We start from the raw sequence: 15,203 nt of genomic DNA on the forward strand, positions 1-15,203 counted from the left end.
ATGCAAAATTCACAACCCTATGTCCGCTCCCATATATTACAAAAATAAGGGGAAAAAAAGAGTTCAATAATAAAAAAAGATAGTCTAAAAGTAAAGTAAGAATGAATGAAAATTGGTAATTAATATTAGTAATTTAAAGATTTAATTATAATTAATATTAATAATCTAAAATATTTAAATAAGATGAAAGTTAGGAAAAATAAAAAAACTAGGAACACCCTCACCTAAATATTTAAGTTGAAGTAAAATTCATTAAATTAAAAATAAGCTTCATTTAATTTTGTGATTTTCAATAAATTTTAATCAACAGTTAAAATTATATTAAAAATAATATTTTAGAGATATTAGTATAAAAAAAAAAGACATTACCACTAATTTTTAGATCAGTTTTCGACTAAACAAAGGGAAAATAAAATAAAAGAGGTGACAATTTTTTAATTTAGAACTAAAACTTCTAAATCAATTATGAAATAATAATTGTAAAAAGTCTTAGATCTATTAAATAGATTACTAATTTATAAAAAATAATTTAGATCAATAAAGTAAATAATTTATGTAGAATATATTTTTTTTATTCATATGAATTTTGTTCTCAATTTTATTTTAAGAAAAATTGACAAAACTTTCTCTTGTCTCTTTCAGTGAACCTTTTTTTCTTGTGCTTGCGCCCTTCATCACCTGTGAAGAGATTTTGTATATACTTTCTCATTTTTCTTTCCTTTCATTTTTCCAATTGAATCTTACTCTCAATTTTCTTTGAATAATGCCTGTTGCAGGAAGTCTCACTCAAGTAAGGCATGTCTTACTCAAGCAAGATTGAGCGTTTTGGACCAGGAGATTCAGAGCATTTTTGCTTAGATGAGATGAGTCTCACCCAGGCAAGATAGGATAGAGTTGCTTCAATTGTCCTCTTGCCCAGGTGAGATGGAGCTTGCTCAAGCAAATTTGATGGAAAAATTGAAGAACTCTTTGGACCCGTTCTCGCTCAAGCAAAAATACCAAAAAAAAAAAAAATCTAGAAAACTAATGTCTGATGTTTTCGTCCAGGCGAGATGGTACCTCGCTCAAGCGAGAGTGCACAAGTTTAAGGGATATTTAAGAGATTTTTAATAAGAAAACTTGCATTACAATCTAAGTTACTCTTTTCTCTCATTTTTCTCTGAACTTTCACTTTCTTTCTTCAGAGAAATGTCCTTTAAACCTGAGCATTCCTTGAATTCGAACTTGAACGTTCGACTCCAAGTAAGCTTTTAGGAGCTTAGTTCTCCAATCTTTATTCTTTTCTCCTTATTTTCTATTTTCTCAAAAGTGCTCTCTTTTGTGATATTTAGGAAAAACTTTGTTCTTTAAACAATATTCTCCACAAATCTTACTTTAAATCTTTATTTTAAGGTAAAGAGAGCTCTTTTTTGTCATAATGCATAGTGTATATTTTTGTGTGCTTATAAGAATACTATATTCTTTGTTTTATTTAAAAAGTATGTTTAAATGATATTTAGTTGTTATAAAAAGTTGATGATATATGTTTGGTTGGTTCTAATTAATTGCGTTGTATATCATAATATATGTGCTACATGGACTTAGTTTGGAAGTGCTTTATTAAGCATAATCTTTTTATTTGAATAATGAGAATGTGATGAAAGAAAGTGTATGAGGAGTACAAAGTGATGAAAGAAATTAGTATAAATAGTTACAGCGATATACTGGAGGTATAAAGTTTGAAGACGATTAGGAAATCTGAGGGAAATGTAGGGTAATGAATGACATTCGCGTATGTCTACACACTCTTTCTGAGAGCGAATGTATCACACGGCCTCACATTTATTTTCTGACTAGACTTCTGACTTTACCTACCATTATTGTATATGTTGTATCCATGTGCAACGACTAACCAGTGACTATTTACCTATATGTGTAAGATCTCATAAAGTGCTGGAGGTATTGAATATCTGTGATTATAGTGTATGAAAAAGTACATGTTTGAGAAAGAAAAGTGTAGTGATTTGTATGCATGATTTTGTAGAAATTACTAATGAAATTGTTTATGTATCTAAGGTGGAAATGTTTCCTCTGATTTGTGAGCGAAATTTATGTATGATATAATTGCATTATATTTATTCTTACTAAACATGTCAGGGAACAAGGATGATTGAATCTAGAAGAGTAATTAGATTAGTAGACTACCTTGTAAATTGTAAACTAAACTATATCCTTATGGAATATCAACGATTATGTTATTTTAAATTTGCTGTAGACTGTGATACTAAACATGGTGATGTTTTTACTTTAGAAATGAATTTAGATTATAGTGTCCCTTTCAACTACCCTATAAATAATAGAATCTGCCACACCTTTAATATTTATGTTTATAGAGGAATAGAAAGGGCTCCAGCAATGGTGAATTATTTATATACCTTCCTCAATCACGATTTCTTTGAAAGATCGGTCTAATTTACTATTGAGCGAGTAACAGGCATTGAGGTTAAAGTTAATTCTAGAGATCTTGGAGAGGATAAGGATCTAAATTCAAAGGAGCTAGCTAAGATGCTGGCACGACGATGATGACTAGGAGTGAGTTCTCAGTGTTTTGGATATGGATAAGGACTACTCTTAGGACTTAGTCTTTTGATGTTATAATTATGTAATCTAAGTCCTAATGTAATTTTGGTAACAGTTTGTATATTAAGAGTACAATTTACATTATGTTATTTCTAATATCTTTGTAAATCTTCATGAATAGATTTGTCAACATGAAAGTTTTAATTTTATCATATTTTCATACCACATATTTGACAACAAATTTATTTTATTTTATTTATCTCGTAGTAAATTATATATTTTTAAATAAAAAATTAAGAGTGTCACAATTACACTTTGCTATTGTGCTTAATAACAATTCAAAGTGTGAGTTTATATCGTCCTTTATAGTTTTCTCTTTATACATATATATATAACGGTCAGTGAAATAATAAATTATAACACATTAGATGTAAGTTAAAAGAAAAACTTAGATTAAATTTAAAATTTTTTATTAGATTTACACTAGTGTGAAAAGATCCTACCAACGTGTGTATACTCTTAAAAGTATTAAATTATAGCTGAGAAAGGTCCAAGGTCTAGTGTCCTCAAACCATCATCTTTTTGCTTTTCATTTTTTTAAAAAAAATCATCCATTATTTACTTTGACTACTACCAATACAAATGTTTTAAAAAAGAAGGGCATACAAACCATATTATATCTTTAAAAAAAATACTACTTATAATAATACTATTGTAAATAAATTTTTGGTATTTATAAAAAATGAAAGTGAGAATAATAGAGAATAGTTCTTTGAATTTATTCATTAAAATTTTTATGTATTAATTACATATTGTGTATGCAATTTTTATTGTGGGATGAGAGACAAGACAAGTGATTACATCTCCAAACTAGTATTTGTACCGCTTTTACAAATTTAGAAAAACTCAAATTCAAATCATTAACAAAAAATTCACTTGTTACATCAATTTAAATTAATATTTAACATCAATTGATTAAACGATTTAAAATCTTTTGTTGAAGTCCTTATATTTTTTTAAATTTTGTAATTATGTTGTTCGTTTATATAATTTGACAACTTTTTTTTTTTTTTAATGATTGTTCTATAACTACATATTTTATAATTTTTTTTCAAATCTATATATAAAATTGTTATAGGTGAGCTTTACGTTGAATTATTGTTAGCACTCCATTATTATTAACATGCAAAATTGCTAATAAAAATAGCACAAAAAATAATTTGCTACCTTAAAAGTTAGCCGGGCACAGATAAATCCCACGTTGTGACCTAAAGTCAGGGCATTAAGGTGATGGAATCTTGTCTGGTTCACAAAGTCTACTGGACATAGGATAAAGTGTCTGTCCGATAATGTCGCGCCTCCAATGCTTAATGGCACTATGGCTGCACATTGTGAGTTGACTTAGAGCAGCTTGTGTATACTCTCCTGAATTATTGGATAATGGCGAAGGTCCAATGTACTCACACCATCATCTTTTTGTTTGGAATGCAGTATAATGCTAAGCATTGTGAAGATGGTTTTGATCATGTTTTAATTGAACCGTAGCAATTTCTGTTCGAGAGACTTCACAAACCGCATAATTTAAGCTGCAACAACAATTTAAAACACTGGTTTTATGATACAATGGTAACTTCTAAAGTCTTTGATGATCTTTTGGAGTTATGCAGTTTCTCAATAAAAAAAAACTCCATTAGTTAAAAAGAATGAAAGAGAAGTGAGAGTCAGAAAATTTACGTAGTCAAATTTTGAAAACAGAAAAGTTAGTAACTTTTCTAAAAAATAACAAGTGATTGTTTAACACATATTTGATAAATTTTAATAAAAAGAATACTCTAAGTAGTGTGTATTTCAAGCAAGAATCATATGCACTGTCCTTGAACATAGAGGGAAAGTTTGCTTGAATAAACAATTAGCATGGCATAAGTGATATTTTTGATAAATTCACATCTAACTCAGAGAACCATACTAGTGGTTGCCACATCTGTAAATTTTGATGTTTCCTTTGCCATTGTCTCCAAAGTTCATATATTGCTATGCTTGCTGGAAGAACTCACTTTGCAAAAGAAATTCAAAGTCTCAAGCTATGTATCATGTCATTATACAGTGGAAAATGCTATTATAGATATGAAAAAATGATTAGAACAGAAAGTACTTCATAATTGTGGCTGGCAATATAGCCATGTTAAGCATAGGTTCTCATCACACAATTGTGAATGATCTGAATAGTAAGTACTCTTAATGTTAATATAAAAAATGATGGTTCAAGCAACTTGGCTGACCAGGTCTTTGTGGACCAGAGGTGCGGCAACCTGTTATCCCTCCACTGTTAAGAGCCAGAGGTTGTCGCTGCTCTGTGAAACCAGCCTCACGCTGTACCCTCAAAGTCTAGGAAACCATGAGGCCTGGGCCTTCGCTCGAGCCACATGGTTCAATCTCTCAACTTGGAGTGGGCAAGCCACCTTGTTGCAGCTTCTAACCCAACCTAGCAAGCCATGCTGTGTTCCATCATCTTGGGGCCCTCACTTGAGTGACAAGTTGGCGCTACCCAACTCAGCATGCCGACACTTTCGTCAAAGCATTATAAATAATGTGTTTCCCAAATGTTTTGGCAATGTGGGACTCTAAATCACAATGGATATAGATATGTGAGCAGTGAGCATATTATCAATCTAAGCATTGTGAAGAAGGTTATGATCACGTTGCAATTGTAAATTGGGGAGAATTCACAAACTTCATGATTGTGGCTGCAATAGCCATGTTAAACACAGGTTCTGATGGGATTATACATAATTTTACAGTCTTATGAATTTTGAAAACTATTTTTGAATGTCTATTTAAACACAATTAAGATGCTTCCTAAGTAATTTATTTTAGTAAGTTGAAATATACAAAGAATTAAAAAAATAAGAGAATTATATGCACTCTAGAAAAGAACTACCACTGAGGTAGATCTTGGAAAAAATACAAGCACACTTGAGAATAAAGCACGATGAATTGCGAAGTATGCATCCACATAGTCTTGTTTATTTATTTTATTTTTCTTCTTATTCTTTCGCCTCCCACATGAATTTTGTAAGTTTGTGAAATAATTTTTGTAGTATTTAACTTTGATACATTTAGCATTGATTACAAATTAGAGAAGAATTACGACTAAGGTGAATCTTGGACAAATTACAAGCATACTTGAGAATGAAGCACAACGAATAGTGAAGTTTGCATCCACATAGTCTTGTTTCTCTATTTTTATTTTTTTCTTATTCTTTTGCCTCCCACATGAATTTTTGTAAGTTTGTGAAATAATGTATTTAACTTTGATACTTTAAACAATGATTAGTAGTAAGTTTTCAAGCAACATAAATATAAATAAACTCCTAAATTCATGTTCAAAAGAAATATTTTACAACAAATACATTAGTACTTTAAAATGTAAAAATCATTCATGAATCGTTTCTATAAACCAAAAATGTCAATCATATTAATTTTTGTTATAATATTTTGTATATGGGCTACGTTAATATGACCAACATATATTGTTATCACTAATCATAAAAAGAGATTTTGCAATAGAATTTAAATTCTCTTCTATTGTAGCAGAAATGGAATGTTTAGTTTTATTTTAACTTAAGTAAAAATGAATTTACTTAAGCGAAAATGCAATAGTGACCAAAAAAATTACACAAAATTTGCTTAAATAAATTTTAAAAAACACCATCTTCCATATTAGAAGCAAGAGAGGTTAAGGAAGCTAGGTGTGGGGGGATGAAGGGAGCATGAGGGGTGGGTGTGGAGAGAAGAGATTGGGGAAGGGGAGAAGAAAGGGTGGAAGAGTTGAAAGGGGGTTGGGCACAAGAGAAAACTAGACAGTGGAACTACATAACTTTTTGCTATTCTTACTTGAGTGAGAGATATCTTACTTGAGCGAGAATGAATCTAGAAAGTTTCTTATTTTTTTTACGACTCCTCACCTAAGCGAGGTTGTTTCTTGCCTGAGTGAAATTTCTTCTTGCCTAGGCGAGAGGATAGTTGGGGCGGTCTTATCTTATCTCGCTTGAGCGAGATCGCTCCTGAATACACAAATCAGCATGAACTAATCTCGCTTGAGTGAGATACACCTCGCTTGAGTAAGAAATCCTACACCCAAAACTCTCTATTTTTTCCAAAAATAAAGGTTTTACAAATCCTCTACTATATCTCTATGTTTCTACAAACATAAACACTTAATGGTTGATCTCAAGCCCTTAATGTAATCATATCAAACACAACAACCACTTAATATTGCAACCACACAACTCTCATTTAGTAACTATACAGCTCACACATACATAAATGCAAGCCATTTCATATCATTATCAACATGCAACATCATCTTTAAAAGAAAAAGTGTATATATATAATACAGGCCTGACAATCTTTATCTTCTTATATAATCCATTCTTCTAGGATTATTAATTTTATATGTTTAAATTTCTTAGAAAATTTTACCATACTTCTATTAGGATTAGCTTGTATTACTATAGTTTCATCAATAAGTGTTTCTTTCTTAACTTGAAATATATAATTTATTTTTGTAATTTAATAATATACTCTATAAATTAGGTGGAATGGATCCTAAGAATCACCCATTATATGATTTGGTGACTTTATAAATATTTTTACAATTTTTAAAGTTTTTTCATTATTCAAACTCATAAAAAAATTTAAAAAACAATTAAAGAAAACTAGTCTGTTGTGGAGATTACTTTCTAAAGGAGTTGTTATTGAATTTCTCATTCTTAATAGTTTCATATCTTTTAGAAGTACTAAAATAGGAAGATATACTCCTATCTTATAGTTTGGTTTTAATGCTAATTGTAATAAATCTAAATGATATTTTTGTAATATATGATATTCTACCTTTTACTAGCAATAACTTTTTTAATTGAGTATCGTTATTATAATTATAAACATTAAATGGTTTAGAGTAATGTAAATTCAAAACTAAAAGGGTTTAAATTTTTTAAAAATATGACACTACATGATTAAAAATTCGGTACAAATAGAAAGTTATAATGACCACACGTACCATGCACAAACAGTACAAAATCTATGGCTTTCAACAACACCTATTAGTAATTTCAAGGGTTGATGAGTGTGGAAAACCACACACAAATAGGACATGATATTAGTTATTTCAAGGTAATAAACCTACCATTCTAAGATAAATTAATATTTTAAGTAAATTTAAAAAAAAAATTTATATTAATATAAATTTAAAAAAATTTATACTTAACCTGAGTCTTTTATTTATTATGATTACATTTAACAAAAATAAATTAATAGCAATGATCAAACATAGGTCATTTCAAAAAATTAAGAATTAAAAGTATAAATAAAAAAGTAGAGACAAAATCAAAAGTTGATATTTAAAATATATTAAAAAACATATATTTACTTGTCGTTGTATGTCTTTTCTGGTGACCATATTTGGGGAGAATATTTTTTTATCCATTTCCTAGCTTTAATACATTCCCTCTTGTGTCGAATCTTGTGCCTTTAATTTATATCAGCATCAGATTCCCAAATTATAAAGATAAAGATAGAAGCGTTAAATCCTTCCTATCCCCGTCTCCAGTTTTATTTATTTATTTATATTATTATTATTATTATTATTATTATTATTATTATTATTTTTCGATTGAAATTTAATACAAGGACTCAATATGAAGAAGAGTGATTAAAAGTAGATTTGAGTAATCTATTTGAAAAAAAAATATTTAAGTAATCTATTTATTTAAAATGTTCTAGACTAACTTAGACTTAATTGAAATTTGTATTTTTAATTACTTTTTGTCTTTAATTTTAAGCTTTAGACTATTTTAAGATTATTTTTAATATATATATATATATATATTAATTTATATCCTTTATTTTAATTTTTAGATTTGAACTCTAATACTAATATAAGATTTAGTATGTAAACTCAATCTAAAAGTGAGGAAAAGTGATCAGGTTTAAATTTAAGTAGTTTACTTACTTTTTTTTCACCTCTTTGTTTTTTTTTTACAATTCATTAATTTAATTTTGTAATTATTTTTTTTACAATGCCCTTAACAATAATTTAATTTACTATTTTTTATTTTTATTAAATATTTTTTTTTCTTTACAACTTCATTCTTCGTCACTACTAGCACTTCATTTTTCCTCTCTATTACTCAAAGATCCATTGTTCTTTCATCGACACATTCTTTGAGCGTATTTCAAGCTTACTCTCTAAGTATATCAATTATTTTGAATGTATAGTATTGTATAAAACAATTGACATCATTGTGGAGTGTTATTGACTATCAATGTCAGTTTTCTTCGAATAATAAGTTTTTAGAATTGGAATTTTACATTTCTAAAAATAAGTTTTTAAATAATGTTTTCACAATTTTGAAAAATATTAATTTATCTTGAAAATAAGTCTTCAGAATTTGAATTCTACACTTTTTAAAAAATAATTTTCTGAGTTATTAACAATTTTTTAAATTAAGTTTTTGAAATTCGAATTATACACTTTCAGAAATTGATTTCAAGAAGCGTAAACTCTATTCCAGAAACATATTTTCGAAAGTACAGAATCTTATTCTCATAAACTTATTTATGAAAAGAATTATAATTATCAAAATTAATCTCTAAAAATGTGAAAAATTAATTTTCAAAACTTATATTGAGAAGATCTTTTGATTATTATAACAAAAAGTTTTTGAGAAAAAAGTTACAAATTTTTTTAATAGATGCAAAAAGAAAATAAAAAGTGTAGAAGGAATTCTCTTTGGACAAAAACTTGAGAGCCTTTTGTTTATATATCATTTAATTTTTATCGTTAATCTATCATATTAAAATTTAGTATATAGGTCTAATCTAATAGTAAAGAGTGTTTAAACTACAAGTTTAAGAGAAGTGATTCTTTAAAATGTCTTAGACAATTTTAGAGTAAAACTCTCTTAGATTTAAATATTATTTGATATGTTATTAACCTACCAACATAAGATTTATATATCTTAATAATTCCTTTAAAGTCTAACTAGCTTTTGAAAAGTTAAAATTTGCATATTTTTTAATTTTTTTTAGTATGAGCTTATAACTTTAATTTTTTTTAGACATTTCTTTGGTTTTTTTTAGGATTTTTTTATTCTTAAATTTTTATTTATGCTACAAATCTTATTGTTATTTTTATTTGACCTTTGTTTTAATTTTTATTTTTTTATTTGAATTTGGATTTTGATACCATAATAGGATTTTAATATATAGGCCTAATCTAATAGTGAGGAGTGTTTGAGCCTACACATTTTTATTTTTTAAATTAATTGATTGATATTATATATTTTTTTAACCATAAATATTTTTTATTGAACAATTTTTTATTAGTTATCCACGTATTTGGTAGTAATTAATATCGTGTTTAATATAATTTATATTTTTTTATTTTTTATTTATTTTTGGAAAAATTACATTTATACATCTTTAGATTTAAAAAAAGTTTAATCGACTTTTCTTATTTTCTAAATTACTTTAAATTTTTTTATTCATAAAACTATATAAAATTAGGGATGATTTGCATAATCAAGAATAGTATGCAGTTTTATGTAGTTACATAAATTAAGTAATGTTTGTGTATACTTAAAAGAAAAATGGTGTATCAAATGAGTTTCATTGAATTTCAGGGAGCAACAACATGAACTTTTTCAAATGGAAGTAATTTAAGGATTTAATTATTTTGATATTTTTTTTTGTATATGTTATGCTAATTAATTTTTTTATATTAAGTATTTGGTTTTTAATTTATATCAATTTTAATTTTTTTGTAATTTATTTTTAATTTTAAAAAAAGTTCCTTTATTTAATATAACAGATATTATTAATAATTATTATAATATAAGAAAACAATAAAAGTTTTTTCGCTTTAATAAGAAAACTACATTTCCCTAAAAAGCTGGTGTTATTTGAACTAATACTTTCTGTCTCTCAGCACAACTTATTTACCAAAATAACATGCTGTGAGCTAATTATCATAAGATTGAACTTACTGTCAACTATAACAGAGCCCATACAAATTTAGAATTTAAAAATATTTGGTTTAAAAGACAAAAGTATTATTAGTAATAAAAAAATTTAAAAATTTGAAGCATGTTTGATTTCTTTTTATAAATAGAAAATATATTATATTTTATTTTTACTATTTTTAAAAAGGATGTCATGAAGTCCAAGGATAATTTCCAATTCTTAAGATCTAAGAAAAAGATAGACCGGGAAATTATCCACTACGTGTTGGCTATGCACATTCGTCAAAGAAATCACGGTTGACCACAAAGAACAAAATTATAGACAACATGTTATTGGTGACACGTTTTTCAAATCAACAGAACATGGAATAGCAATCCGCAGAGGATCCAATCTCCAGTCTTCCCGGTATCTACAAAATAGGAGTACGTGAAACTCTCCCACCGTAACATCGAAGCGAGAAAGAGAGAGAGAGAGAGAGAGAGAGAGAGAAGCACACAGAGAGAAGGATAATGGCAACACTTGGTGGCGCTCGTGACGTGGCAGGAAGCCAGAACAGCGTTGAGATCGATAGTATAGCTCGTTTTGCTGTTGACGACCATAACAAAAAACAGGTTTTTTTTTCTTATTTTTATTTTCTTTAAAAGACGAAGGACGATATTAATTGTATTTTGTTCTACATTTGTTTCTTTCCCGATAAATTTCTATGATTTGTGTTAATTTCGTATTGGGTGGTCACGCCGATGATCGGTTTTGGCCGTGTTTCGTTTGATCGGAAGTACACATGTTGAATTAGATTCTCTCTGTCTCTTTGCAGTTTCTTTTTAATGTTGGTTGATTGATCGTTTTTCGAAATTTTTTAGTGGAGATAGTGGGTTTTGTCGCATGATTGTGGATGAAATAGTTAATGTTAACAATTAATCAAGGGAGTGTTACCAAGAGCTTCTGAAGAGTTTATAGAAATAGTTTATGATTCTCGTAATTTTTTTAGCTTATTTTAATAATTGATTATTTTTATAGACCGAAATTTATATTGCCAATTGATTTGATTCTTAATATTTTTAGACCTGTTAATTTAGATATTGAATTTAATAAATATTAAATTGATTGAATGACACCAAAATTAGGATCAAGTTGACTGTTAATTATTAAATTACTTTTTCATAATGGACCAAATCAATTGATAATTGTTAACATTCAGGATTGAGTTTGCATATTTATCATGTCTAAGTAGACTGGTGGTGGCAATTTCAGTGACTAAGTTGATTTTTTATTCTTTTGCAGTTCTAGAAACTCAAGCGGGTTTCTATTTTCTTTTTATTCTGTGACAAAGGAATTTGAGTTTGAATTTTATCTTGTTTTCTACTTTTTTTTTTTTTATTATTATTATTGAATTGGTGATGGTTATGCAGAATGCACTTCTGGAGTTTGGAAGAGTGATAAGTGCAAAACAGCAAGTGGTTGCTGGTACCATGTACCACATCACTTTAGAGGCAAAAGATGGTGGGGCGAAAAAGGTTTATGAAACCAAGGTTTGGGAGAAGGCATGGTTGAACTTCAAAGAGGTGCAAGAGTTCAAGCTTGTTGGAGATGCACCTGCAGGGTCTAGTGCTTAGCTAGGTATTTGATTACATTACACCATTGATCCTTCCTGATTTTTAAGTATGAATTGTTTATGATGAATGCAAATTTTCAATAGTATTGAATTTTTCTTTTGGCTATTTGAATGATCTCAGAAACTGAGTTTAGAATGAATAGGGGAAGAGTTGGGGAAGGGAGTTAAAAGAACAAAATATTGTAGTTTGGAATATATCTCTGATTTAACATTAGGGTTTATTTGTCAGTACAGTTGTGATATTGATGATTGATAATGTTCGTTCATTTACTGGCATGTAATTACTATCTGTTGTAGAAACTGCTATGCATCCCACTACAATAAGTTGTAGATCATCACTGCTATAAGATACATGGGAAATTAGTCATTTTTCAAATTTGTTGATGACTCAACTTGAGGGTAATGGCAGGGATATATTGGTGGCCATGAAGTTAGTCAAAGTTAAACATTTTATGCAATTAAATTAGTTCTTTTTCAATTTATTCTTTGAACAGATTCACTGAAGGTTATTTTCCCCCAACTGAGAAAGATAAATGGCACATTTTGCATGAGTTTTACAACATTTGAAACTTGAAAGTGAAAAGCATTTTATCACAATTTCTCTTAAGTTTTTATGGTCTAGTGATTGGGGAGAATGACCTTTTGATTTACCTTCAAGGACTAAGGTCATGTATCAGATGACTAATCTAGTACTCATGTAGTTCATTCTTTTCTTTTTTGGTGAGCAGAGAAATACTTTTAAAGCTAGGAATTTTCACTGTTTTCCTTTGCACAAATGCTCTCTTGAACCCATTTACATTTCTTTGCTTGTTCTGTATCAAGATCTCTGGTTCCTGCATAAGGACCGCTGTTAGTACAATATGCATTAGTAAATTTCTGTGCTTTTACCATTAACATAACATCTGAATAATACTTATTATACACAATTAAGGGATCACTAACTGGGTATTCCCTTTAGGATCATCAGGTCACTAATGATTATGTATTTTCATTTTTGGTTATTTTCTGGCTAATACCATAAAACTTTGAAAAGGATAACGGATTCCAAATCAAAATATCTCCACTCAAACTCCAAGTGAGAAACTAAAAGGACACAATTAACAATTTTCAGTTAACTCTGATGCAGCCATTTCATTTTTTTTATTTTTTTTTTGGTGTTCCAGTACTAATATTTTATCTGGGTTAACATGGGACAAACCTAAGGTTTTATCTTAGAAATAACTGTTGACCTTTAATATTGACCTTATTGTGTTGGTTTGTGAGGTGAAACTTCATTTTTAATTAGACAACAATACCAAAAACACATGGTTTCATGTCCCTAGTTTGGATTTATTAAGAGAGTCTTTCTTGATTTTTCAGGTTACTTAAGAATGAAGACAGCTTGGCTCGAAGGTAAAAGCCAATGGATGTATAGAAGCATCCTATGTATGAAATAAATGTAGCTATGACCTTCGGTATTTGATATTTGAAGCAGTAACGCTACACATTTTGTATGCATTTAGCATCTTATTTAAAGGCTGAATACAAAAAATATATTATCCTTTTTTGTGTGAATATTATCAACTGATGTTGCATATGTTGCAAGATGAAATATTGAGACCTTTTACGGAAGTATATATAAACAGTGAAAATAAATGAACTGTGTGAGTGCACCAAACCACCGTTGAATGCTGATTTCGAAGCAAGAGGTTACAACTCCTCATCGCATATCAAACATCAAGTTCTGGTCTGCTTCATTTACAATTTACATTCAACTCGAGTCAATCTAATGTTAGTCTCATCCATTTTAGTATTTACCAAGAGTTTGGAAAATGGAGAATATCATAAGGAGTATCTAACTATATTGATAGAGTGAAGCTAATCTTATAAGAGTTAATTCTACCCTGTTTATGATGTCTAGTTATGTTACAAGGTGAATTTGTACAAGAAAAGAGTTTAAACATGAAGATAGAGCTCCGAGGATCTAATTCACTTCTCTTTTAGTTATGCATATACTTTGACCTCCTTGTTTCAAATATACCATGGGTCCTGGGCGAGGGTTGAATACCTAGAAAAAGCATTCTAACACTTTAGTTAGTGAGAGATCTTTAGAGGGAGACTGAAAGACAGAATGATGAATACCTGAACTATGAAGCAAAGGCATCTCTCTTCTTTGAAGTGTATATTGGACACGTTTATACTTGTTCATTATATGTAGGGTATTAAAAGATTGTTTTTTATCGGCTTAAACACTTGAGCTGAAACTTAAGGACACCTCTTTCAATATAAATGGACACCCATACACCAATATTGTTAAAAAGAAAACAAATTTTAACTATTGAAAAACTTGAAATATAATTTAAAATATTTAGAAAATACAGCTTTTATTTTGCAAGGCTCATTATCATAAAAATAAAATAAAATAAAATTTAATATTTTAGCTTTAGAAGGTGAATATGATATCATTTTATCTTTTCTTGAGATTTTTCTTTGGTAAACAAACCCAATACTTATACTGTAAAATAAATTTATTTTAATATGTTTTAGAAGCTTTTTGTTATTATTATATGAGGTGTTCCGATGTCAAATATTTTGAACTTGTCGTGTAAGGGTGTTCTTATCGTGGTTCGTACTTCATAGTAGCTGAAGGTTTTGGCTTATCTTTTTTGAGGTTATGTGTCTACCCTCCTTGCCCTTGCAAGTTAAGAAATTTTTCTGGTCACTCATGTGGTATGTATTTTTTCCTCGTAATTTATAAAATTGACAATGTGAGTGGCTCAGTAATTTTTCCAAGACAAAGCAATTCACAGCATAAAATATGCATAGCATAACGGCTTGGATCAAGGAGTTTTGTTTGTCCTTGGAATTAGCAATGGTCTCTCACATAGTGAGACCGCTTTGGAGTTATTGACCCTGTGTATGGGGTTGACCAAACCCATTAGGATTCATCTCGGAACATGATATTGTCCAATTTTGCATTCATAAATCACTACAAACTACATGGCTATAGTTTTTCCTTAGTAGTTTG

The 15,203-nt window shown here is 28.7% G+C and overlaps 1 protein-coding gene across 1 annotated transcript; it reads left to right on the forward strand.

Annotated features, from left to right (window-relative positions):
* The first annotated feature begins 11,014 nt into the window (after positions 1 to 11,014).
* LOC113855128 (cysteine proteinase inhibitor-like) lies at positions 11,015 to 13,804 on the forward strand. The gene is made up of 3 exons (XM_027486622.1): positions 11,015 to 11,195; positions 11,994 to 12,201; positions 13,556 to 13,804. Exons 1-2 carry the CDS (start codon positions 11,094 to 11,096, stop codon positions 12,195 to 12,197), a joined length of 306 nt encoding a protein of 101 aa, XP_027342423.1. The 5' UTR covers positions 11,015 to 11,093; the 3' UTR covers positions 12,198 to 12,201; positions 13,556 to 13,804.
* Positions 13,805 to 15,203: the final 1,399 nt, after the last annotated feature.

This window comes from Abrus precatorius, unplaced genomic scaffold (genome assembly GCF_003935025.1).
Source record: "Abrus precatorius isolate BTA unplaced genomic scaffold, Abrus_2018 Scaffold11, whole genome shotgun sequence".
Classification (NCBI taxonomy): Eukaryota; Viridiplantae; Streptophyta; class Magnoliopsida; order Fabales; family Fabaceae; genus Abrus; species Abrus precatorius.

Coding starts and splice junctions, on each gene's coding strand:
- LOC113855128 (XM_027486622.1), top strand. CDS start 11,094: ATGGCAACACTTGGTGGCGCTCGTGACGTGGCAGGAAGCCAGAACAGC. Junction 11,196..11,993: donor ACGACCATAACAAAAAACAG/GTTTTTTTTTCT, acceptor ATGGTTATGCAG/AATGCACTTCTGGAGTTTGG.